The sequence below is a fragment of the Ictidomys tridecemlineatus genome, chromosome 10, assembly GCF_052094955.1.
Source record: "Ictidomys tridecemlineatus isolate mIctTri1 chromosome 10, mIctTri1.hap1, whole genome shotgun sequence".
NCBI classification, from domain to species: Eukaryota; Metazoa; Chordata; class Mammalia; order Rodentia; family Sciuridae; genus Ictidomys; species Ictidomys tridecemlineatus.
Window position 1 is genome coordinate 72,243,015 of NC_135486.1, and position 23,756 is coordinate 72,266,770.

The following is a 23,756-nucleotide window of genomic DNA, read 5'->3' on the forward strand; positions in this document are numbered from 1 at the left end:
GAAGGTTAGTCACTGAATACTGTATCTGCCACACGCTCATCCTCATTCCTGTTTGTTTGCTTTAATATATTTACTCACATCTCCCATAGTCGTGCCATGAAGAAAAATCTCGAGGGGGAGGTAGGGAGATGAAATCTTCACTGTGATGAGTCATGACAGCATAGTGTGTTATAGTCTCAAACATAATATTCTAAAACATTTACCAGTGTTTTGAGAAAATAATCTTGTTGTAAATATCTTCTACACCAAGAATGCTCTGATACCACACTGCATGAAGAGCAGTCTTGGGCCTGGGAAGCTGTGTTTCAGGGTTCCAAGGGATGGCTCAGCACATGGCTCTATTTAGTTTATTCTGAAATGCCAGATAAAGTTGTCACTGTCACCTCTCAGAATAAGGGCAATGTGCCATGTATCCAGAGAATGAACATCAACCTCTGCAGCAATGAAGGCAAATTCTGGATAGGTTTCAAAATGGTACAACTCTTCAGCTTTGAAAAAATTTTGAAGACTACCAGTAAAGAACCCCAAAAGACCATTTCCAATAATAAGGTTTTTAATGGATGATGCACAAATGGGAAGGCATTGTGTTTCAATCCCAAGATCTCCATAAAGCACAAGGCAATAATTTTTCCTTAAAGAACTCACCTTAACAGTTATAAAAACAATTTGTTCACTAAAGGAAACGATTAGAAAAGAGGAAAATAGCAACTTAGAATTGTAACCACTTTTCACATTCTATAACATACCCACCACTGAATTCCTAAGATTCTACCAAATCATAAATTAAAAAAATAACTCAAATATGCTGAAACACTTATCATTCCATGAACAAATGAGGTTCTTTCAAAAAACATTAAAATATAATTTATTTTTGAATCTTTAACTCCTCCTTCTGAAAAGGCCATGTATGGGCTAAGAATGCTAAGTTTGTTGGGTTTTCCCACCATTAGTAATGGAATATTTAAGGTAGAAACATACGATTTAAGTTTTACAGCAGGTGATGTCATGGAGATATTTCTGATTAAGAAGAGATATTATAACCTTAAAGAATAATCAGATCATTAAAATGCCTCTACATGAGAAAGTCTTTCATTTTAGACCTGAAAGTTTCAGAAGCATGAGTTTTCCTTCGATCAGTGGAAGCAGATATGCAAAAGGAGGCAGAAATGCTGGCTCATGGGGATCTGAGAATTTGCTTCCCAGCATTTTCAGGCATTTTCAAAATAGAAATAGATCCTATTCACTCCTACCCACAATTCACCCACAGACAACTAGCAGAAGGGAAATTCAACCTATCTCTTCTACGAAGAGGCACCTGATCAGAATCACTCTGCACCTAGGGATCGAAAGAGCTTCCAACAGAACTGGACTGGGGGGACGGCAATGTCCCTTTGGCTTATCTGGTCCTGCAGCACATTCTTGTGTTGAGTATATTTCATCTGCTTGGCATGGAGCCGATTCACTGTGGGGGTTAAGGCCAAGAACAGAAGAGCAAAACCCACCTTAGTCACTGATGCAGGACAGATATGAAAGGGCTCACTCATATTCACTGTCTCTAGCTTCATCCCAACTGTGAAGAAATGGCTTCGCAAGTCTGCATGATCCTGCAGGGAAGAAGACAAAAATATTGAAGGCACTGGTACTGTGAATACAGAGACCGTCTGGGTGCTATCCTTGAGCATTTTCTTGGGTTTTTGAAAGCTGATGGAAATAATTAACCCTCCCTGTTTCAAATTTCTAATTATTGCAAGATACTGAGGATTTAATTATTTCTGCAGGCTAAATTGCCTTTCCAAGGCACGCTGTGACCACGCTGAGATTTACACTAGGAAAAAAAAAAAAACTCACGTTACATTGCTTTGATCTTCCTAGGTCCTCTCAACTGAAGCACAGCAGAGTAATGGAGGCAATCAGTCATCTTAAACACAGCAGGGGACTTTTCAGAAAATGTGGCCTCTTGCTAGGGGAGTTACATCATAGGGCATCAGTGATACCTGCTGGGAGATGGTCTGCCCCCCTCCTGTGCTCCTAACTCTAATGGCCTTAGCAGTTACTGCTAGGGAGCCCATGATCTTGGAGCTGTGTGTACAAATCCAAAGATGCCCTATAGAACCAGAACCTGACTCATATTTAATAAAGATGAGCAGCACCCCTTTGTAATAGATGCCTGGCAATTTTATGAGGCGCTTGCAGCAACCTGGAGTGTGAGAACTGGGGCTTCCCCGTCTTCTGTAGAAAGAAATTTCAATATCCACTTCAGCTACACAGAATAAATGAGGATGGCTGGACTCTGGATCCAAGAATTTATCTTGCTGAAATGGAGGTCACCTCTTAACTCATTCTGTATAAGTAGTAGCCAATAAATAAATGCATTTTCAGTCTGTCCCTGAGAAAACAGTGGCTGCATAAATCTTATTATTTCCAAACACATCAGTTGCATGTGATGTACAAAAATACCTGAGAAACTACTGCTGTCTTCTATCAAAAAATCCAAAGTGGGTTTTAATTAATTCATTGATGCCATTCTATACCCAGCTTTGAGGACAGTAGAGAGCCCATTTGTGCTATCCCTGCTCCCTCCATCCTCGACCCCAAAAGCTGGTCAATACTGTCATCCAATAGGAGACCAGGGAAGAGGAAATGCTCATAAAACTCTCCACTGCTTTATGCTTGGCCAGAGAAAGTACAGATTATAAACACCTACAGAACCACAAAGAACCTTTGACTTTTCATGTCCCTACAGCAGTCTGCAAAAATCTTTGTACACAAAGATGCACAATAAATGCTGGGTCTGAGTGAAACGATTAATGCCACATCCAGGGAGGGGGTTAATCAGAGCGAGAAGGGAGGTAGTTAAATACAAGAAAAAAAAATGAATCAAAGGAATGAGTGCATTCTACACCTTTACAAATTCCTTGAGAACTTATAATCAACACTTTATAAAAATTATATGCATAAGGAAAAAACACAAGGAAATATTCTTAGGTGCCCATAATGACTTTGTTTATGCTGCAACCTTTATAAATTCTTTAAGAGCTTACAATCAACACTTTATAAAAAGTTGTATGCATAAAGAAAAGCACGGGTGATATTCTTAGGTGCAGGTGATGACTTTCATTGTTTATGTTGCAAATAAAATCTTTCTTTTTGAAGGTGGCTGGTGAAGGTGGGTCACAAAAGAAAAGGAATGAGAAGCCAGTCTAAGGAGTTAATACGTCTTAACACACACCAACCTTAATACCAAGGCAGGGCCATAAACCACAGGTGTAGAGGCATAAGAAGTAAATTGAAAATGACTAATTGATGTCTGAATTAAGAGATTAAAAGTTAAGCTCCTGTCGGGCATTGACAGCCCCAGTACCTACCAGTGGGAACTGAGTCACATGCTTGGGTTTTGCAGGTAATATATTTCCCTTTTGAAGCACAAAAACCTTTTAACCTTTTATTCTACAATTATAATATGAAAAAACTACCTGGGCCCACTCAACTAATTTAAGCAATCAGTATTACGCCATCTGATAATACAGAAATCCCTCGGGCACTAATGACACTGGCCCAGGTGAAGGTGAGTCGCTTCTCAGAAGCCCTTCTGTTTCCAGATCTGTGATGGGATATCCTGATGTCACTCTCTCTCAACACCCACAGCTACATACCTAAACTTGCTTCAGGTCACTACTCACAGGAATTGGTCCTGGCTCCTTGATGGCTTCCACTCCAAGGCTCTTCTTGGGACTTCTGCCTCTCACAAGTCCCCATTGGAGGGAGCCCCCACCCTTCGAGCACCAGCGATGGAGGCTTCTGGTCTACCTGTTGTCCTGCAGCAGGTCCAGTGTGCACACCTGCTCTACTTCATACACTTTTGCTTTGGCCTTTGCTCTCTGAGTGGAGTCAGCTTTCTGAACAGAGACCTGAGGCCCTTTCTCAACCCCAGCTCTCAGTTTGGCCTGGATCACTGATTTGAAGTCATTCACATCCAAGCACAGGTATTGTAGGATGACCTTAAATGTTCACATATATCTGTACTATCCTATTAAATTTGAATTTCAAATTTCAGAAATTAATCCAGTAACTATAAAGTACAATCTTGTATCTTCCAGTCCTCATTTTCACTTACTTAAGGTCCTTTTTCTAATCAACACTAAAAAAAAAAATCTTACCGGACCAGGTAGAAATCCCACCAGTTTCAAAGGTAAATCAAAAAAATGGAAATTAAAGAAATTCAAGACTAAAGACAAATAATGCCTGAGAGTTTGACTATATCCTCTAATATTTTTGCTGTCCATGATCAATAATGCCAGGAACTTTTTACTGCGGAAGCAGAATTAATATTTTCTAAAGAGGCTCACCACTGAAACTTCTGGCCACTAGAGAACTTTGGAAGACATGGAAGACGGCCACGTCATTTGTGCAGTGCTTCTTGGCAGATGCCAAACTCTCATTTGTGGTGTGCTGTCCACCCAAGAAAGACCTCAATAAATATTTATTAAATTAAACTGCAGGTTGTGGGGGAAAAAATAGATGATCTCTTGACATCCACTCTAGTTCTATGTTCTACCATTCGTTCATTATAAACCATTGGGGACCACAGAGTAGGCTACTAGGTGTTGGAATGGACATTCTACAAACCTACATTTGTCCAAGAAGGAAAAGACAAGGAACAGCTAAGGAAGACCTAGGCCAGAAGAAATTTCAAAAGTAATTCTTTTACTTCTAGAATATGAAAACTAAATAGCATTGTGATTATGACAGTCAAAGGACTTATGAGGGTAAATCTTAATTTGAACTGTGAAAAGCCTGTGACTCAGAATGACACAGAGAAGACGCTGGGCCAGGCGCTACAGCACCTGCCTATAATACCAGCAGCTTGGGAGGCTGAGGCAGGAAGATCATGAGTTTAAAGCCAGCCTCAGCAACAGTGAGGCGCTAAGCAACTCAGTGAGCCCCTGTCTCTAAATAAAATACAAAATAGAACTGGGGATGTGGCTCAGTGGTTGAGTGTCCCTGAGTTCAATTCCCAGTACCCTTTCCAAAAAAAAAAAAAGATGCTGGAGAGGAAGCACAATACATGCAATCAGGGAGGCTGGGACTTGTGTACCGGATGGAGGCATGCGACTGTGATGGAAAAGGCAAAAGAAATCACTGGGCACTTCTAAGAAATAGCCACATTTATGACATCTGAAGAACTCAACACCAGTGAATTTGCAAATTAGTCAAGTTCTGTGTATGTGTCTAAGCATCCATATTTGTATGAGAAAAGGTGCAGATTTTCTCATTGAAAAACAAGTGTAATCACTGCCAGTCCCTCTACATTGGGCTGTTAATGCAGTGCAAATACATGAGTTCATTTACACAAACACCCAGCTAATCATCTTCAACGAGAAGGAAAGAGGGTTCCTGGCTCCCAAAGATGAGTCTCAAAATCAATTATCTCCTGAGAGCTAATGGAAATTTCACTGTGGTTTAAAAGAGACATTCTGGTCTTTGCAAAGCTCTAGAGAATCATTCGCACTTCCCAATATCTGTATCACGGATGATGCTATTCGTGATATGGGGACACATTACTAAACCCACAGTACATTTACAAATAGCCCATCACATTCAAGAGATACTGTTTGCTTACATGCACTGGAGTCCAGTTAAATTGCTTACTGAAAAACTACTTTCCTATCATAAATGCCAGCAATGCTATTCCCAGCTACGCTCAGGGCTACCCATTTTTATTTTTGCCCTAAAAGAGTTTTTATATTGATAAAAAGTAAAATGCCATTCATTTTATTGGAGGGCTGTCTTAGTAAGCAACCTTACCAATCTTTCTTCAGGGAATTTGCCTTCAGTGGAATGACATGGTAGAAGAGAATCTGTTTACATAACTTCCTTTCTCACAGGGCTCTTTGGTCATACTCCCTCCAGGATCTAGGTGTTCTTCACTCTCCCCTGGGACGGTTCTGTGACTCAGCATTAAGACTAATTTGAACTGGTGTATAATATCAAGCCAGTGGGAGTGAGGACGGGGGACAGGCTGGGCATACATACTGGCAAGCACTTGCCCGATGGTATGATCTTCCCTTCACAAAGACTGTGGGGTACTACCATCTTATAGAGGAAATTAAGTCACAGAGAGGTTTAAGTTATCTATGCAAGGAGAGAGTCAAGGTTTGAACAAGCAGTCTGACTCTAAGTCTGTGATCTAGCCACCAGACTAAATCACAGACTGGGAGCAAGGAACAAATAAGGATTTTTTTATTGGTAATTTAATAAACATAAAATTTCTACAGTCTATAGGCTCCTATAATCTTACTTCAAAGACATCTACTACCAAGTTGAAAAGTGGCAGCCCTCAATATACTAATCATTTACTTAGAACCTCCCTGTTTTGCTGTTAATTCATAACATTCTTCAATGGCTTCATAAAAAAAGTATGTCAGAGGAAATTCTGAAATAAGAAGTTATATCCCCAAAACATTTTTAAATGGCCAGTCACCAACAATTAGCAAATACCTTGCTGGGTGCAGTGGTGGCTCATGCCTGTAATCTCAACGGCCCAGGAGGCTGAGGTAGGAGGATTGCAAGCTCAAGACTAGCCTCAGCAACTTAGTGAGACCCTGTCTCAAATACTTAAAAAGGGGAGTGGGGTGGGGTGGGGCTGTGGCTCTGTGGTAAATGTCTCTAGATTAATCCCCAGTATAAAACCAAAAATAAAACAAATTAACAAATATCTTTACTGCTTTCATATGCTGATATAGTAAGCAATAAAGACCAAAGCAACATGTGGAGGAAAATATCTCTGGCCCCTCATAGATCATTGCTTGCTGATGTGAATTTCCTCCTAAATTATCAATGATAGTCAAGAGAGCTCGATCTGTTCTATGTGGCTAATCCCGTACGTGTGATTGGCTGCAATCCCCAACTAATCTCAATCTGTGTATTAAACATGGCACTGAATGAAGACAACACTAGATAATGTGCATCCTGACTTGGAGAAGTTTCAAATTTAAGCTTAGGAAATAACTGAGGAGTGAGAAATGTGAAGCATCTCCCTGGGTGAAGATATGGGCAAACCACTGGAGGTAGCGTTTGCATTTCACAGTGCCAGCAGAGGTCTCGCCCTTCCCACGTGAGAAAGGAGGTCAGGAGGCCCCCTCAGCTCCAAGCATGCCTTGGGTGTCCGAGCTACACAAGGGTCACCACTGCTATGAGCATCAGCCACGGGGACGTCTTTGCCTGTAAGGGGGCTGCCATTCCCAGTAAAGGATGCTCCCTGATTCTGCAGAATCCAGCAGCTATGCAGGAAACACGCCTGACATGGAGCCACCCTGAGATTAGTGGTTGTGGGAAAATGGCACCCCAACTTCCCTGGCTAGGTGCTCACCTGCGGGGGGCAATGAGGATTATTAACGCAGAGAGAAGAAAGAGACCAAAGAGAAGAAGTACTTGTGTCCCACGCGCCCACTTGAACTTCACTCATCTCACTTCCTACAGGGACTTGAAGAGCTGCAGTTCTGCTCTTAAAACGTAGTTTGTGGCTATCACAGCCTCCAAAAATAGCTAATGCATCTACTCATCCCCACTTCATTAGACAAACATATCTCACGTGACACAATTAGGAAGAATGTGGCACAGGAGAGAACAAGTTCAAACTAATTAACACAATAAAATTAAAATGTACTCGATGAGGATTTTAATGTAAGAAAAACAGAAAAATCTTAGCTGTGCAAAGGCCAAAGTCTTAAACCTGATTTCCAGAATTGAAGGCTGCAGGCAATTTTCTTCCCAGTGGTAGCATCTGAACATCAGTCTTTAATTCTTTGGTTATCCCTTGTTGCTTATGTTGATAGGAAATAAAATGGACAAAGAAACAGATAGGCATTTCACACATCCCCAATTTTTCAAGGATGCAAATCTTGTGGCAGATTGTACTTACACAAAAATACTGCACAGTATTAATTTTTTCCAGTTCCAACATGCCAATTTGGGGAGTCTGCTGGGAACTCAAACATTGCACAGACTTCTTTCCAAGACCTCAATAATTTGCATAATTTCTAAGACTAGGCTTCAGTGAAGTCAAAGGAAGGTTTTAATTAGTATTACATTCAAATTGATATATAATGAACTACACTTTAATCCCTTTATTCACATCAGCATGATATGTCATGCTAAAAAAAAATCAGTGCCATTTATCATACTGTTCCTCTTTATTCTACCAATGACCTAGTGCTCATATATTCATTAGAGAATTGCTCTCGTAATATTAATTTCATCAAAAAACAGACATTAAGATGCCAGCATTTATTAAATCAATAGTATTATTACATTTCAATTCCATCATGCTGATTTAAATTTAGCCAGTGAAATATTTACAACAAGAATGTAATAAAAAAATCTATAAGCTGAAAAGTAATAAGCTTTTCCATTTTTTATTTACAGCTGTAAATAGCAATTTTATCTACTTGTGGTAATTCAATGATGTTAAAAAATAGCAATGAGAAATACATTATGGTATTCTGTACTTCAACCTGAACCACACAATTTATAAAAGGTGATTAAGCAAGGCCTATTTCACAGTAAGTCCAAAGAAAAATGGTATCAAACTGTTTAAAGGAAAAAAAAAAAACCAGCAAAACAGGCAATGAGAATATCTTTCACTGATTAATGCTAAACAATCTTTAGTAAATGGCAAGGAATCCACCCTTCTTTCCAGCAGGGCTCAGGAAATCCAGCGCCCACTTGGGCTGTGTGTCGGGGGGACAGTGATTCTGCTGTCACCTCCTCCTCCCTCTTAACTGGCTTCCAACAGGCCACGGAGCCTCCTCAGGTTCCCACGGCAACACTCTGGGCAGCCTGTGGGCTGGAAGAGAGCAAAGCGGAAGCTGGGGGGCCGGCTGCACACCCCACTGGCAGAATGTGGTGGATGCAATTAGCCAGGGTCACCCCTTCTGCTGAAAGCCCTAACTGCAACCCCACTGTTGTCATAGAAATGGGACTCGGAGTCTGAGCTCCCTCCCTGTGTGCAGACACCACCTTCCAGAGAAAGAAGGAAGCCCCACTAAGCTGCCTGACTGCTCTGTCCCTTCCAGCCACTGAAGCTGTGGCTGGAGAACACAGGCACTCCTGGAGGATGCTCTGCCACAGACAGGGAGGACTCCAAATGGGAGGGACTCCAGGGCTAACAACAACTGCTAGGGTCTCCAGAGCCTGCCAGGGCACAGCTGCCCTGTGCTCCAACCTGCCAACCTGTTTCTGGTTTAGGAAAGTGTTCACTCCCTAGACCAGATTTCTCAGCACTGGTGCTAGTGGCATTTGGGGACCAGATTATTCTTCGTTGAGGAGAACTGTCCTATGCATGGTGGGATATTTAGTTGAATCTATAGTCCACTAGCTGCTAGATGCCAACAGCAACCCCACTCTGAAAATCAAAGTGTCTCCAGACATTGTCACATATCTCCTGAAGGGCAGATGCTCTGTACCTGTCCTTAGAACCACTGCTGGCTGCAGTCTTGAGCCAGTCTTGAGCCCTTTCTTTGCAATTCTTATTGCTAGAGGCAGTGGATTCCCTTATGGCTTACACCAGGTTGGACAGGGGTGTCTGTCTTTACTTGTGAAGGCAAAGGGAGGGATGAAACGTTCCTCAGGGGCCACTCCGAGTCCAGATGGCTGCTCTGCTTGTTCATGGATTGAGAAGGATGGCTTAGGCCTTGTGCATAAGGAACTCCTTGCTGTCATGGAGTAATGTTTGCCTCACCACCACCATCATATACACACTAAAGAGCCAGCAACATCAGAAATGAACCAGATTCTTCCTGTCCTTCAACACCACTACTGTGACAGCTTTCCCAGTCCAGTCCCCTCATAGTCTCAAGATGGCTGCAGACATTCCAGGAGTCTCAGCCAGCCAAAATAAAGCACAGAGGAAGAAGAGAGAGCCACCTCTTCTCTGTGCTTCTTCTTAAAGATTTCAAATACCATCTGGCAAAGTGCCTCATCATTTTGCTGACCCAAATAGCAACAGCCTCTGCCTAAACCAAATCTCTGTCAAGAAGAATGGGGCATCTAATCCTGGCTTACACCAGTGGTTCTAACTTGGCGGAAGAGAACTGCTGCCTTCTACGGTACTGGTATCAGCACAGGGCAGAAATATTTGTAATTAGGACAATAAAGAATCATCCTGTTCAAAAGGCCCAGAGAGCCTCTGTTGAAAGCAAGGGAAGAATGAGTTGATGGACATATTCAAAATCAAATATGGTTTTGGACAGGCAGCACTTAATGCTCTCAGCATTCATCTTCTGGTTCTTTGTTACAGTAATAATTACTTTGCTCCATCTTTCAATATCCTAGTTTATTGTTGAACTCTAATAAAAAGCAAGAGAGAAAAAAAAAATAAAAATAAAAGGACCTTGGGGTTCAGCTAGGTCTGTGTTTGAATCCAAGTTCTATTTAGGAGCTCTCTCTGTAATAGGAAGGTCAAGAAATCAACTTCTTTGAGCCTCAAATTCCCTCAACCTTTACAGTAAGAAGTAAAACACCCACCAAGTCAGCTTATAGGAAGGACAGTGAGATAATGACATGGCAAGGGCTCAGCAATGTCTGTCACCCTCTTGGGGCTCCATGATAAGGAGCGATCATCAAAACCACCACAACATCCTACGTCCCACTGGATAGCGATGGTGGCGTTCACGGAAGCCTTTGAAGACCTAAAGTGAAAAGGAGAAACTCAAACTTCTTTTCACACTGGTTCCCCTACCCAAGACACTATTTGCAACTGCCTACTCAAGAGAGGTATAAAGCACCTTAAAAAAAAGCCTAATCTGCAAAGATCTGTATGCATATAATACATGCATATAATTTTTATTGTGGCTTAAATCCACAATAAAATCCTCCCTAGATTAAAGAATCGCAATATCTTCTTAATCATTCCTCTTAATGAAGAGGAGAGTTTCAATTTTAAAACATTGAAATGTGGTACAACCATCACTTGGAATGTTGCGTAGTTTAATAAACAGAAGGTTTTATTCCCCTGGCACCCCAACAACCCATAGGCCACTGTGGGAAGTTCATGCTAATATCACATCTCATGTAAATATCATATGGCATCCTCCACAACCACAGAAAATGATCCAAGCCAGATTACTGTGGTGAACAGAAGCCGCTGGGGAGTGAAGAGCCCCAGAGAGGACAACACAAAGTTGACTGCAGCCTCCAATCTGTAATGTTCAGAAGCAAAGGCAAGCCACCATCTGGGAGACAGCAGGCAGCAGCATTCAGCCTGTGGTCAAGTGACGGTCACAATGAACTCTTTATATTCATAGATTTTGTGATCTTTATATTTATTGTTTGACCAGATATGCCTCCTTTATTATGCCTCTTGTAAGATTTTTTCCAATACCCATAAAATGATATGGCCCACCGTGGCCCTATTTTGCTATATAGTTCACATGCTGCAGTTCGAAATCCCAGAATAAGCACCAACTAGCTCCACCTTCCGTCCCTCTATGTAGCAAAACACAGGCCTTCAAGAAACTCAATTTCTCTATCATCTGCCATCCCAGAGATTCTCTTCACATGCTTCTTGGAGTCGGTAAAGAAGTAAGAACGACAGAAGTGGGTCGTGTCTCATAAGCCTTAAGGAACCCGAGCTTCTAGGCTCCACTAAAGAGAATCTAAAAGTTAAGTGCACCGCACTGGAGGGACAGCATCAGCCTGATGTCAGGTGAGTCACCTGTACCCTTCTTTAAGAGAACCACTGGGCCATAATTTGGTGAAGAGATACAGATCATGTGTCCCGCAAACATTCCCAACTCAGTGATGTGGCCAAAGAAATGAAGTCTTGTCCCCAAATTCCAGAAGAGACTAAGAACCCCACCTGAAGGCCAAGTTTACTATTGCTGTATTGAACTGTTGAACCAGAGAAAAGGAAAGCAGGCACCTATGAAACTGCAATCACATACTCCACTCACATTCTCCCCTGCCACTGGCTATACCTGACAGAGGGGAAAGAAAAACTTTCTCCCTTTGCCACACTTAACTCTCTCTGGCCTCAAACCCAGGTCTCAGATGCCAACATGTAGAAGAGATTCCTTCCTCAGGGTTAAACCTACAATCATACTGACAAGTACATACTTCACAGCTTTAAAGAAAAGAAAATGAGCCAGGCATGGTGGCACACACCTGTAATCCCAGCGGCAGGGGAGGCTGAGGCAGGAAGATCGCGAGTTCAAAGCCAGAAGCCAGCCTCAGCAACAGCGAGGTGCTAAGTAACTCAGTGAGACCCTGCCTCTAAATAAAATACAAAATAAATAAATGAAAGGGCTGAGGGCCCCTGAATTCAATCCCTGGTACACGCCCACACACATACAGAAAAGAAAAAGAAAAAAAAGAACGAAAATGCTGGGCTGAGGTTGTAGCTCAGTGATAGAGCACTTGCCTAGCATGTCTGAGGCACTGGGTTTGATCCTCATATAAATAAAGCACCACATATAAATAAAATAAAGGTAACTGTGTCCATATACAACTGAGAATATTTTTTAAAAAATGCTAAAGAAATCACAGCCTCACTGTTGCTGAGGCTGGCCTCTGGCTTTGAACTTGCCATCTTCCTGCCTCGGCCTCCCCTGCCTCTGAGATTACAGGCATGTGCCACCAGGGTCTTCAGCATGTTGTGAACAGACTAAACACCCTTTGTGGAGAATGACATTAATGTGGGTATAAAAAAAAAAAGTCCTTATCACACAGCATCTCCTTTCTCCAGTTAGCCTTCCCCAGGAGGCCCTTCTCTCTGCTTGTGAAACATTAAGAACAGCGTGTCATAGGTGCAAACCTGAGTCACCTAACCACACTCCATTAGGCCAAGCTCAAATATAGATTTTCAGGGCATCGTTTAACTCCTATCAGTTACAGAGATATGATTTTGGATCTGTTTAATAATTATGTCAAACATCACAAAAACTGAGCTAGCCCAGGACACCAACAGACTGGGCATTTCATGGAGGTACAGTCAGACAATGTCAGCCACATGACAATGGACTGCATATAGAGCACTGGTCCCGGATCATGGCGGAGCTGAGCCTCTTCTTCTGCCTTGGGACATCATAACCATTGTAATGACAACACGCAACATTATGTCAAGGGGTCTGTGCCCATGCTGCTGTTAAACAAACCCACTGTGCTGCCAGGCGTATAAAAGTATAGCGCGTAAGACTTCACAACGACGATGTTACTGACTATGTATTTACTATATTATGCTTTTACCATTATTTTAGAGTCTACTACTTCTACATATTTAAAAAAAAAAAAAGTCTCCTGGAAAACAGAATTCTGTGCTCCACCAGCAGCAGCAGCCCCACATGTCTCATATTTACTGCAGCCTCTAATGGCAGGAGGAGGCCACGTCAAGTGACCTGCACCACCTCAGACTGTGTAAATAATCAGCTGGCGACACACTGCCTAGACACACCCTCATCCCCAGGAGAGGAGTGACTCTACTTGCAGCTGGTACCTCGTCTTCTGTGAGTCTTGATGAATGCAAAGCCTCAGTCCCCAGGACCTCCCTGTAGCCACGTTACTGACTGGGAACTGGCCAGGGGGCCGTAGTGGAAGGACTCAGAGCTCTAGTGCTGGGTGTACACATTACATCAAAACCACGTCTCTCCTCAGCTTCAAATGAGAGGAAATTACCAGTAGCACCAGCCACATCTCATCCAGTCTGTTCTAATACATACCTGAGGAATGTGTCAGGTTAGGGAAGGAAAGCAAAACAGTCCAGAAAATAGTGGCTGGAGAGCGGAAACCAGTTACAGAGCACTATGTCACCCAAACCAAGTGCTGTATTCAACATATTACTAAAGCTTGTGCATCTCTACTACCTATCCAATGAGGAAACACACTATAATATCACATAATTAGCTTCGGAAAGACTCAAAAGCAATAATAAGGAATAGAGCCTTTAAAAAGAAAAAAACTCTCACATAGGAGTCAATATGAAGTCCAGCAGTCACCTTCAGCAAGATGCAAACCTGGACGAAACGAGCTGTGGGATTCTCACACTGAGATATTTTACCTCCAATCCAACCCTAACATGCTCCTCTGCATTTTCCACTCCTTCCCTTTCTGAGCCTGGGGTCTCTTTAGCTGATCATGAAGATGCAGCCGTCGCTGTGAAGTCACTGTATCCTAACTGTCATCTAACAACTGAGCCCTTTTCTTTTCCATGCAATCATTCAGAAGCACTCACGGCGGACTTAGTCCATTTAAATTAAGCCAGTGACCTCTGCGGGCCTTCTATTCTTCCTAGTTGTTTTTTTGGAGTTATTTCTTCAGTGATCTATTCAAGAATATTTATGTTCCAGGCACTATTCAAGGCAGCAGGGTAAAGCAACCATAAAAATAAACACTACAGCCTCTCGGAACTTACATTCTAACTTGGGGAAGCAGATCACATTTAAAAAGGTGCACATTTAATACATAACAGGCAGAGGTAGGAAAACTATGAAGAAAAATAAAGTGAGGTGGCAAGTACAGCTCTGCATGCTGTGGGGGTGTCATGGGGGCCTGTATCTCTGATTTTAAGCAAACCTGAAGAAAGTGACAGAAGGAGCCATGCAGAAATGTAGGGGTTGACTTTCTGAGCAAATGGAGTATTAATACAAATGCCTGAGGCAGGAGCACGTGGGTGTTGAAGGGACAGCAGGGAAGGGGCAGGGGGCAGCCCAAAGCCAGCACCTGAGAGCTGCAAGGACAGGGGACTCGGAGAGCAGTGGAGGTCACACATGGAATCCAGCACACCCCAGGAAGGGACAAGCAAAGGAGGGACAAGATCTGACTTCTGTTTCAAAGATTCACTCTGGCTGCTCTGTCAAAAACAGGCTCTAGGGTACAATGACCAGAATCCAGGAAGTAAATTCTGAGACTGACATAACAGCCCAGGAGAGAGGTGGCAGCTGGGACCAGGCGAACGCGATGGAGCAGACAGGAGTGAGTTCAGGCCACTTTGAAGGGAGAGTCAAGAGCATTTGCTGATGGATGGAACAGAGGGGGCCAAAGGCTTCTGTCCTTCAGAAGGACTGAAGACTGGTCCTTGGGTGGCATCTGGGAATGTGGCTGATAGTTTTATCCCTAAAAGGACATAGAATTTTTTCCTAAACACAAGAATGACTCACTGTGCCTAAGCTGCTTCTGCAAACAATAGACATTATACTAAACACTGGGTTTCCTTCTGGGAGCTGTGAACTCAGGAAATGTGCCAGGCAAAGTGTGCCTACGTGACCAGACCCTCGTAAGAACCACCCCCTGTCCCCCATAGGACTCCAGGAGGATGAACTGGCTTTCTGGACTTCACTCCACGCACCTGCACCCTTCAGGGATTTACTGTGTATCCGATGACGTAGTAAAGTATAACTGTGAGGAAGTGACCTGTGGATCCTGAGAGTCCTGGTGGGTCATCAATGTGGGACAGGCATGGAGAGCTCCTAGCAGGATGGACAGGAGGACTTCCAGGAAGGTGCCAGGGGTGTTGACCTCAAGCCTCAGTTGTCTTAATCTATAGTTCCCGGCACTCCACTGCAGATCTCAAAATAGCTGATTTGGAATTTCAAACCCTCTAAAATCTTCAACACTTTTTAAACAGAAATATTCAAGAACTTTATCTTCTTTCAGGGATAAAAATGGATCACGGATTTCAGTGGCACCCCAAGGCTGGCACTTCCTTCCATCCTGAGGCCCAGTGATGAATGATGTTGGTGGCAAAACCTTTGCTTCCTGTATTTTTTCTAGTCTTCTAAGGAAAAACTACTTGGTTTGTGTTAACTGGGGAACGAGGTACTACTTTTGATTTGTAGACCTGTTTGATGGATATGGGAGTTTCTCAGTGAAACCTGAATGATTTAGCAGAGGTAAATTGCGATTTAGAAGAACAGCAGAGAGCACAGAGTAGCAGGATGTAGTGAGTCTCCTCGATGCTGGACCCGGATGGAGCACAGTATCAATACCAACACTCTCTCTCCTCTCCTTTGGTTTTATTTTTAAACTTACTAAGTTCCCTTGTACCTCTCAGTGGTATCTTAGTAGGCAGTGTTTTGGAAAACTGAGGCCACAGAGACCCTGTTGACCAAAAAAGCTGAATTGGGCCTTAATAACTTCATTGTTTGAAGACAGAAACAAACCTTGAGAGAAACTTTCTAGCAGCTCTTTACAAAAGACAAAAATAAAAAAGCTCTTACTGCAATGGGGGCATTTCACCTTAGCAGACAGTGATGAGTCAGGTTAATCACCTGATGGCTGAGGCTGCAGAACAGGTAGACATGACCGTGTTGAGGAAAGGTTCTGTCCACACTTAGATTCCTGAAACAGAGTTCCTGGAGGCCAATTCCTTGTGCTATGAAAGCTGATAATGACCCAGCTGTGCCCATGTGAGAATCCAGTGAGATCATGAAATGCACAGAGGGGTTGCCTCTATTTCCTTATTATTCATGAGGAGTAAATTAATACTACTATAGAGAATGGCTTTGGCAATCTTTTAGGTCTCTAAATAATGAAGCTGGTTCCTAGGGGGAACTTAGTATTTATTATTTTTAAAAAACAGGTGTTCTCATCTCTGAGGGTTTTCTTTTTTAACCCATTTTATCAACTATTTTTCTTTCAATTAAGTGTATACTTTAAAGATTATTTGCATTTTCTGAGTAAGATGAGTCAGAACTCCCTGAAAAATGCAGTGTCCAAAAGGTATTTGGAATGTTCTCTCCAAAAATCCTAACTCTGAGCTTGTTTTTGCCCTATTTCTTTTTGTGTTCAGGTAGAAGGGGAAGGGTGCCCACCAATTTGATCTGACTTCACGTTAACACGGATACACATCATAAGCCCAGCCCCCATGTCAGAAAATGCAACATAATGAGATTCATTCCATCAAAACATCAGTCTTATCTAAAGTGTAAAAATAATAAAAAGAGTTGCTTGGAAACACTGCTCGTTCCTAGCTATTAAATGTGCTTAGCTTTGACTTCTGTCTCATAAGAGCTGAACACTATGGCAATTTTCCATAACAACATGCATCTCAGATGATTCATTGCTGAATTCAAACGTATATATTCCTTCAACCATAATGAAGGAATAAGAAGTCTGTCTCCCTGTCCAGAAATACTGATGAGAAGTGATAAAAGAGAAAAAAATAAATAAAATTATATATGTGTGTACATATGTGTGTCTGTGGACTCTATTTTGGGACCCTACAGAGGAATACCACTTGCTAGAACTTGTAAAAAAGAGAATTTCTCTTTTGTTTATTCATAAATGAAGCAACTACAAACATAGTTTGATACAATTTCATGCAGTTTCTCTGAATTTAATTACCTTCTTATAAATACAGGAACCTAGTAGAGAACAGTAGCATCTGATTTCTGAAATTATTGAGCATAGATGCAATGCAGTGGAACTGGCTTGAAAGTGTCCCCTAAGAGTTTACATCCACCTGGAACCTGTGAATGTGACTATGTTAGGAGACAGGGTCACAGGATGAGCATGGGCTAAAGGACTGCTGTCCTGATAAGGGAAGGGAAATCTGGACAGGAACACAGAGAAGAGGCGGCCAGGTGACGATGGAGGCAGCACACAGAGTGAAGCTATACCAGCAAAAGAATGCCAAGGGTTTGGCAGCCACCAGAAGCCAGGGCAGATTCCCGGGACTGTCTCAGGGGGCGTGCAGGTTGAGTCCCATCCAGCTGACACCTGGATCCCAACTGCAGCCTCCAGAGTACGGGAGAGTGAACTCCTGTTTTTCACATCACCCAGTCCACCGTCATTTGTTACAACAGCCTTAGGAAACTAAACGGTCATTCCCATGGCCTCCAAATTGAATATATAAACTTTCACTGCCCACTTCTCTTCCATAAAATCAGAATAAGAGAAATCATTTATAAAAGTATCTCACAAACTTTAAGAACACAAAATATCCAATGCAACCAAGTTTCATTTACATGCCTACAGCATACACCATACACCCTGCCATGGGCTAGGCCCAAAAGTAATACTCAATATCTACTCTTTTGACAATGCTTAATTATGAACAAATATTGAATGAGATGATAATTTTCATGTACTCTATCAAAATAATTGTGTGAATTCTCATAGGTGAGAGAAGAAGGTAACTGTATTTTTTAAAATATGAACAAACTATTAAATCCCAGAATCAGGTCAACAGCACATAACACTTTTTGCAAAGAATAGCTGCTTCATAAATATTCAATAAATTAGTTAATTGTTAATTAGAGATATATCAAGATTATTAATGCTTGTACCTTTGCAGTCTTAGTATTCACACTTTTAAATAACTGCATACCCAATTAATCTATAACATTAAATCAGAATTTTTTAGCTCAATGTATTAAGTCCATATGTCCATGTGTTCATTTACTTGATGAATCTTTATAAAGTACCATCAATGGCAAGGAATTATGTTTTAAACATTGGACAAAACAGATATGGTCCTTGTCTTACTGGCACTTCAACGGGAAAGCAAGATGGGTATTACACAAGGAATCACAGGAACAACTGACCACATTACAACAGAACAGGAGGCCAAGAGGAGGTTCACGCTCATCAGGGTCCAGAGGCCCTGGAAAGGATTTCTTTCTTTTATTTGTTTTGTCTACTGGCACCTTACAATCGTACAATAGTGGGCTTCACTGTCACATATTCCTACATGCATGTAACACAATTTGCCAATTTCAATTCTTTAAAAAACTTGTATTTGAGATAGAAGGCTGAGTAAGAAGAATTTAACATTTGAAGAACATTAAAAACAAACAAACAAAAAAAACAGTATGCCAGAGTGGAGGCAGCCCGGTACACTGACCAGAAGAGACACTCCATGACCCAAGACTACAGAGGAAGCACCATGAAACCACACCAGGCTTGGTAGGTCTGAGAGAGGTGTAGAAACTCCAGTTTGCTGTGTTTTAAATATGGCAGTGTCAGGTTAGGGTATCAAGAAAAAAAAAGAAAAGAAAAATCCCATTTTATCTCTTTCTATACTCCAACCCAAACTATAACATACTAAAAAAAAAAATACACAAGCCAACTCAGCAACAACAAAGGTATGTAGAGCCAAACAGCTGATGACCAAGAAGGGACTAATTTAACATATTCAGCAAAACCAAATCGAGGCCTTCAGCAGAAAAGCCGAGAGCTGGCCCAATTAACACTGCAGAATCCTCAAAGGCTCAGGAGCCAGTTTCGCCAGCTAACAGAAGCTCATAAAATAAGAACAGAGAAACTGTGTGGGAACAGTCAGACCCCAGAGAGTCTCCCTGAGCCCACTCTAAAAGACCAACACCCTGTCCTTGTCCTCTCCTAGGAGGACAGAAACATGTAAATTTTAAGCATAGTTTTTAAAAAGGGTTAAGAACTTGGTGATCCATTGCAGTTGGGATGTTCCAGGCCCTTCGTCTCTGCCCGTGCCTTCAAGAAAATTGTACCATCTGGAGAAACATCATTGTCAATGGTTTTTCCGAATCAAATGCTAAAATTAATCTTGCTGTATTTTCCTTCTGTTTCTTTGGTAAGGGGCAAGAAGATGAAAATGAGATGTACATTATAGAGAAAAACAGTGACTTAAACAATTTTACCAGCACCTTATAATACAGGTATTTAAGAAGATTGTTCTAAAAATAGCAAAAGGAAACACACAATTTTAAAAATATTAAACACAAACTGGTTGAGAAGGTAACACTTTTAACAGTGGGAAAGGGTTTGAGCGTACAGCACTCCTTCAACAGTTTGCACTTGAAAGGAGGAGCTCAGCTGCTGAGAACACACAGCTTACCTTGAATACTTCCATTGGAAGAGGAAACTCTGCAGCAACAATAAGGGATTTTTCCAGAGCACATTTCCACTCAGAGGTCATCTTCAAAGGATAGATTTCTGTATCAACAGCAAACCACAGAAGAGTTTAAGGACTGGAATGTTCTGCCTGGTGGCTCTTTCCTGAGTTTATCAGGCCCCAGCACCCTCAGTCTGCCACAAACCGCCACCTGCTAAAGGGATTTTCCAAAATTAAATAGCAACTCAGGATTCTGCTATCAGAGATGAAGAACAAACTCAATAGGACTCTTCCTCGGGGAACATTTGTACAAATTTTGTGCGAATTTTGTGCACATTCTGTAAGTAATTTAATAGCATTAATCACATTAGCCAAACCTTTAGTCATTCATGGCCCCCAAATTCCATATATCGCCAAAGATGTACTAACCACAGATGAGGAACTTATTATCTGATAAATTTCTAAACTCTTGTCAGGCTTTTGCAGTTATTACAACATATTTTTCACTAAATCTCTAAGCTCTCATATGCTAAAAATAGTCCCTATAAGTCAGAAAATTATTAAAAGGTAAATTAAAATTTACCAACCAAGTTTCATATTTACACTTGAAATGTTGCTAACACACCACATGTTACCCATATTTTCTCCCCAGGCAGTGGGGGAGAGAAAGATTTACACACAGAGGTTACACAGTCTGAATGCAAAATTAAAAGGAAAAAATTGTTGAGCACTGTTTTTACCTATTGCTGAAACTGCAGAGGGATTTTTATGGCCTGATCTCAACAGATTTAAGACCTTATCAAAACAGGATTTGTAGGCGCACTCACTGGAAGTAGATATGTTTATACCTTCACTATATCAACTCAGCTACTCCAGACAGACAGTTAGGATACGAATATGAATTTAAGCACAGTTAAAAGGCAACATTAAACCTTTGGGCTATATTTTTAATTTCTTGCATGTCTGCTTTTTAGCAATGGAGCCATATATTTGAACCCTCGGTGCCTCTGGACTCACCTTGAGCTCTAAACTTCTCTGTTTGAGCAGTTTATTTAGTCTTTTCAGGACATAATTACAGAACTCGACAAGTTATCAATGCCCTGTCCCCTGCCATTGTTCATTACACAGAGACACACAAAGGGTGCTGCTCTAGGACAAAAAATCCTCTACTTGTGTGCACTGTCCATAATCCGTTCTAGCACTTCCTAAAGACTTCCACCTCTGGCAGAAAGAAAAAAAAAATTCCCAATTCGGCATTTCTGTGTCAGAACAAAAAACAGATGTGACTCCTCTTAATAGTATCTAACATAGTTAAAGACAAATAGTGGAGCCTCAGCAAATACGTGAGTGCAGAGACCAAAAGAACCATCCCCCCACTGGTGAGAGGGACACTGGGGGAGATACCTGTGGCTTCTCACAGAGTCCCACAGAGTATGCCAAGGGACCAGTCCACAGAGCTCTGTGAATTGCTCCCTGAGGATGAGGAGGAGAGCCTCAAACCAGGGGCACAGCATCAAAACCTTGGTACAGGGGGAGGCAACGCAGAGGACTAGAGGAAGCAAAGGCCAGAGGACACCACTCAGCCATTCCAAGAGGGTCAGGAGAGAAAGAGCACACAAGACACCAGCACCCCTTCCTTGGGCAAATTCACTTTTCCTGCCATCTGCAAGTAGGGTGATAGGGAATTCAGTCCACACGTGGTAGAAAAAAGAACCAGTTTTGAAAAACAAGGGGAATTTCCAAAGTCAAGAGCAAAGAAAGTCTGAGAACACAGAGGATGAATAAAAGGAGAAGTTCGGTCTACCACATTGGCACCCTTCACTCTCTTGCTCTGTAATCCTGTCCAGTTATGCCCTTGACTGTGAACTCTGAGTGGGGAAGGGTGCCCTGGAGACAAGAGAAGGCAGAAGAGTGGTTTAAAAAAAAAAAAAAAAGACACAAGGCCAATATAAAGGGAAACCCATGCTACCCGAACTTGGTGCCCAGATGCAGCAGACACCAGCAGCGCTGTCACGCCCCTCTAAAGCCAGTCTTGCAGACTGGCACTGGAGGTCTGGCTGGCCAAGTCATCCACTCAAAGCTGACTTCTCCACCATGGGATGCCACCACTGTCCCTCCACAGAAGAGACACATGGAACAAGCAGCCCCAAGCAGTTCCCAAGATCTGTGCCTCTGTCCTACCAGCTCATGATTCTCCACCTTCTAAGGGTATGAAGTCCTGAAATGGAATCTAACTCTACAACTAGGCATCCTTCCTCTCTCAAAGGTGACCCTCAGCTGCAGTTCTGCCCGTCTGCACAACACCTGCAGAGTCAGACACCTCGGAGAAGCAGGAAGCAGAGAACTACGGTCCCTGTGCGCGCTTCACAAGATAGAGCCACTCTGGTTACGCCAGCAAGTTTATGGACAATAAATAACACCATTAAAAGAACATAAAACATTTTCTTAAAATGATCATGCTGCAGGTAATTTAATGGAGTGCAGCATCCCAGTTCTGTTTGTGGGGAAGTCGTAAGCAATTAAAATGTGTCCGCACTCATCTGTAACTAAAAGCCTACAGGAAAACGGGGTGGTCTCCTTTGGTGCCAGTGTTTGACAAGTTTTTTCCTAGTAAGCACTGCAGGAAGCAGGAATGCACAACATAACCATGAATAAATAAATAACCACAAATAAACTGAGGCCTTGAGGTGGGGGCCCATCTTGTTCCTTTCTCCTCTACCAGGTGCTGCCAGAGAGGAATAACCACTATTCGGTTGGTAAGAGAAAGCACCCATTGGGAAATATTATAAACTGAGTATCTGTCCCCCCAAAACTTTATACGTAGAAACCCTAATCACCAATGTGACAGTATTTGGAGAATGAGCCCTTGGAAGGTGCTTAGGGTTTGGGGAGGTCATGTGGAAAGGGCCCCCAAGATGCAGTGTCCTAATAAAAAGGGACAGCAGAGCTCACTCTCAATCTACTATGTGAGGACCCAGCCAGCACCTGGCCATCTGCAAGCCTGGAAGAGAGCTCTCACCAGCCTGACCCCACCGGCACCTGATCTTAGATTTACAGCCTCCAGAACTATGAGAAAAGAAATGTCTGCTGTTTAAGGTGCACAGCCTGTGATATTTTGTTACGGCAGCCGCAACAGACCCATACTGAAAGCAACAACTCATTGTGGACTAAGAAACAACTTAGGCAAAAACATTTAAGTTATACTCAGAAACATCCTGACTCTGGGAACTATTAAAAGCAAAAATTTTTAAAAATTTTTAAAGAAAGTTTAGAGAAGGCCTTGGAAAAAAATAAATACAGAGAAAATTTCTAGCTTTTGTAAGAACATCTAAAACTCTTATCTTGCTTTCTAAACATTCAGAAAGAGAAAGGAGGTGGGAGCCACCTAAGGGACCCCCGAACTCAATGAACTACCAAAACTTTCTGGAAAACCAAAGCATAAGCCTCTGATCACAACAGGTATCTCAGAAAATGGCACTCAATGCCTTATACAATTCAGCAGCCCAGCAAATGAATAACCATCCCCTGTCCCAAGCACTAGAATGCTACTTCCCCTGACTCAGGCCAGATAAGAAAAGGCTCAATGACATATATCCTCAGAGGTGGACACAGTGTATAAAATCCAGTACTTGTTCCTACAGAGTCTAAGAGTAACTTCCCATTATCTGTTTCTACCACCTAATATTGTGCCCTTTAAAAAGTAAAACTAGAGGGAGGAGTCAGGATTATTTTTAACAACAGCAGTGGCATTGAGGGGGAATGAGGGTCCCTTAGAGCAGAATTCAGCCAGCACGGCCTGCCCTCCAAGTAGGGCCAAGAGCCACCCACCTGCCCCTGCCACCACCCTTCCAACTCTGATCCTAACTGCCAGTTGATGCTGGAAGCTTAACAGTGTTTGGGAGTAACAAAATTATTCTAATATTTCCTATGCAAATCTGCAAATTTTAATCCTACC

At 42.2% G+C, this 23,756-nt stretch overlaps 1 protein-coding gene across 6 annotated transcripts in view; it reads right to left on the reverse strand.

Annotated features, from left to right (window-relative positions):
• Sfmbt2 (Scm like with four mbt domains 2) overlaps window positions 1-23,756 on the reverse strand; it is a 212,487-nt gene that overhangs the window by 76,631 nt on the left and 112,100 nt on the right. For all 6 annotated transcript variants that reach the window (XM_021723043.3, XM_005320295.5, XM_040276603.2 and 3 more), the window contains 2 exons: window positions 19,805-19,902; window positions 1,503-1,604 (listed from right to left, as the gene is read on the reverse strand). In XM_021723043.3, coding sequence (XP_021578718.2) covers window positions 1,503-1,604; window positions 19,805-19,902 — 200 coding nt within the window. Of the gene's footprint in view, window positions 1-1,502; window positions 1,605-19,804; window positions 19,903-23,756 lie in introns of those variants that run through there.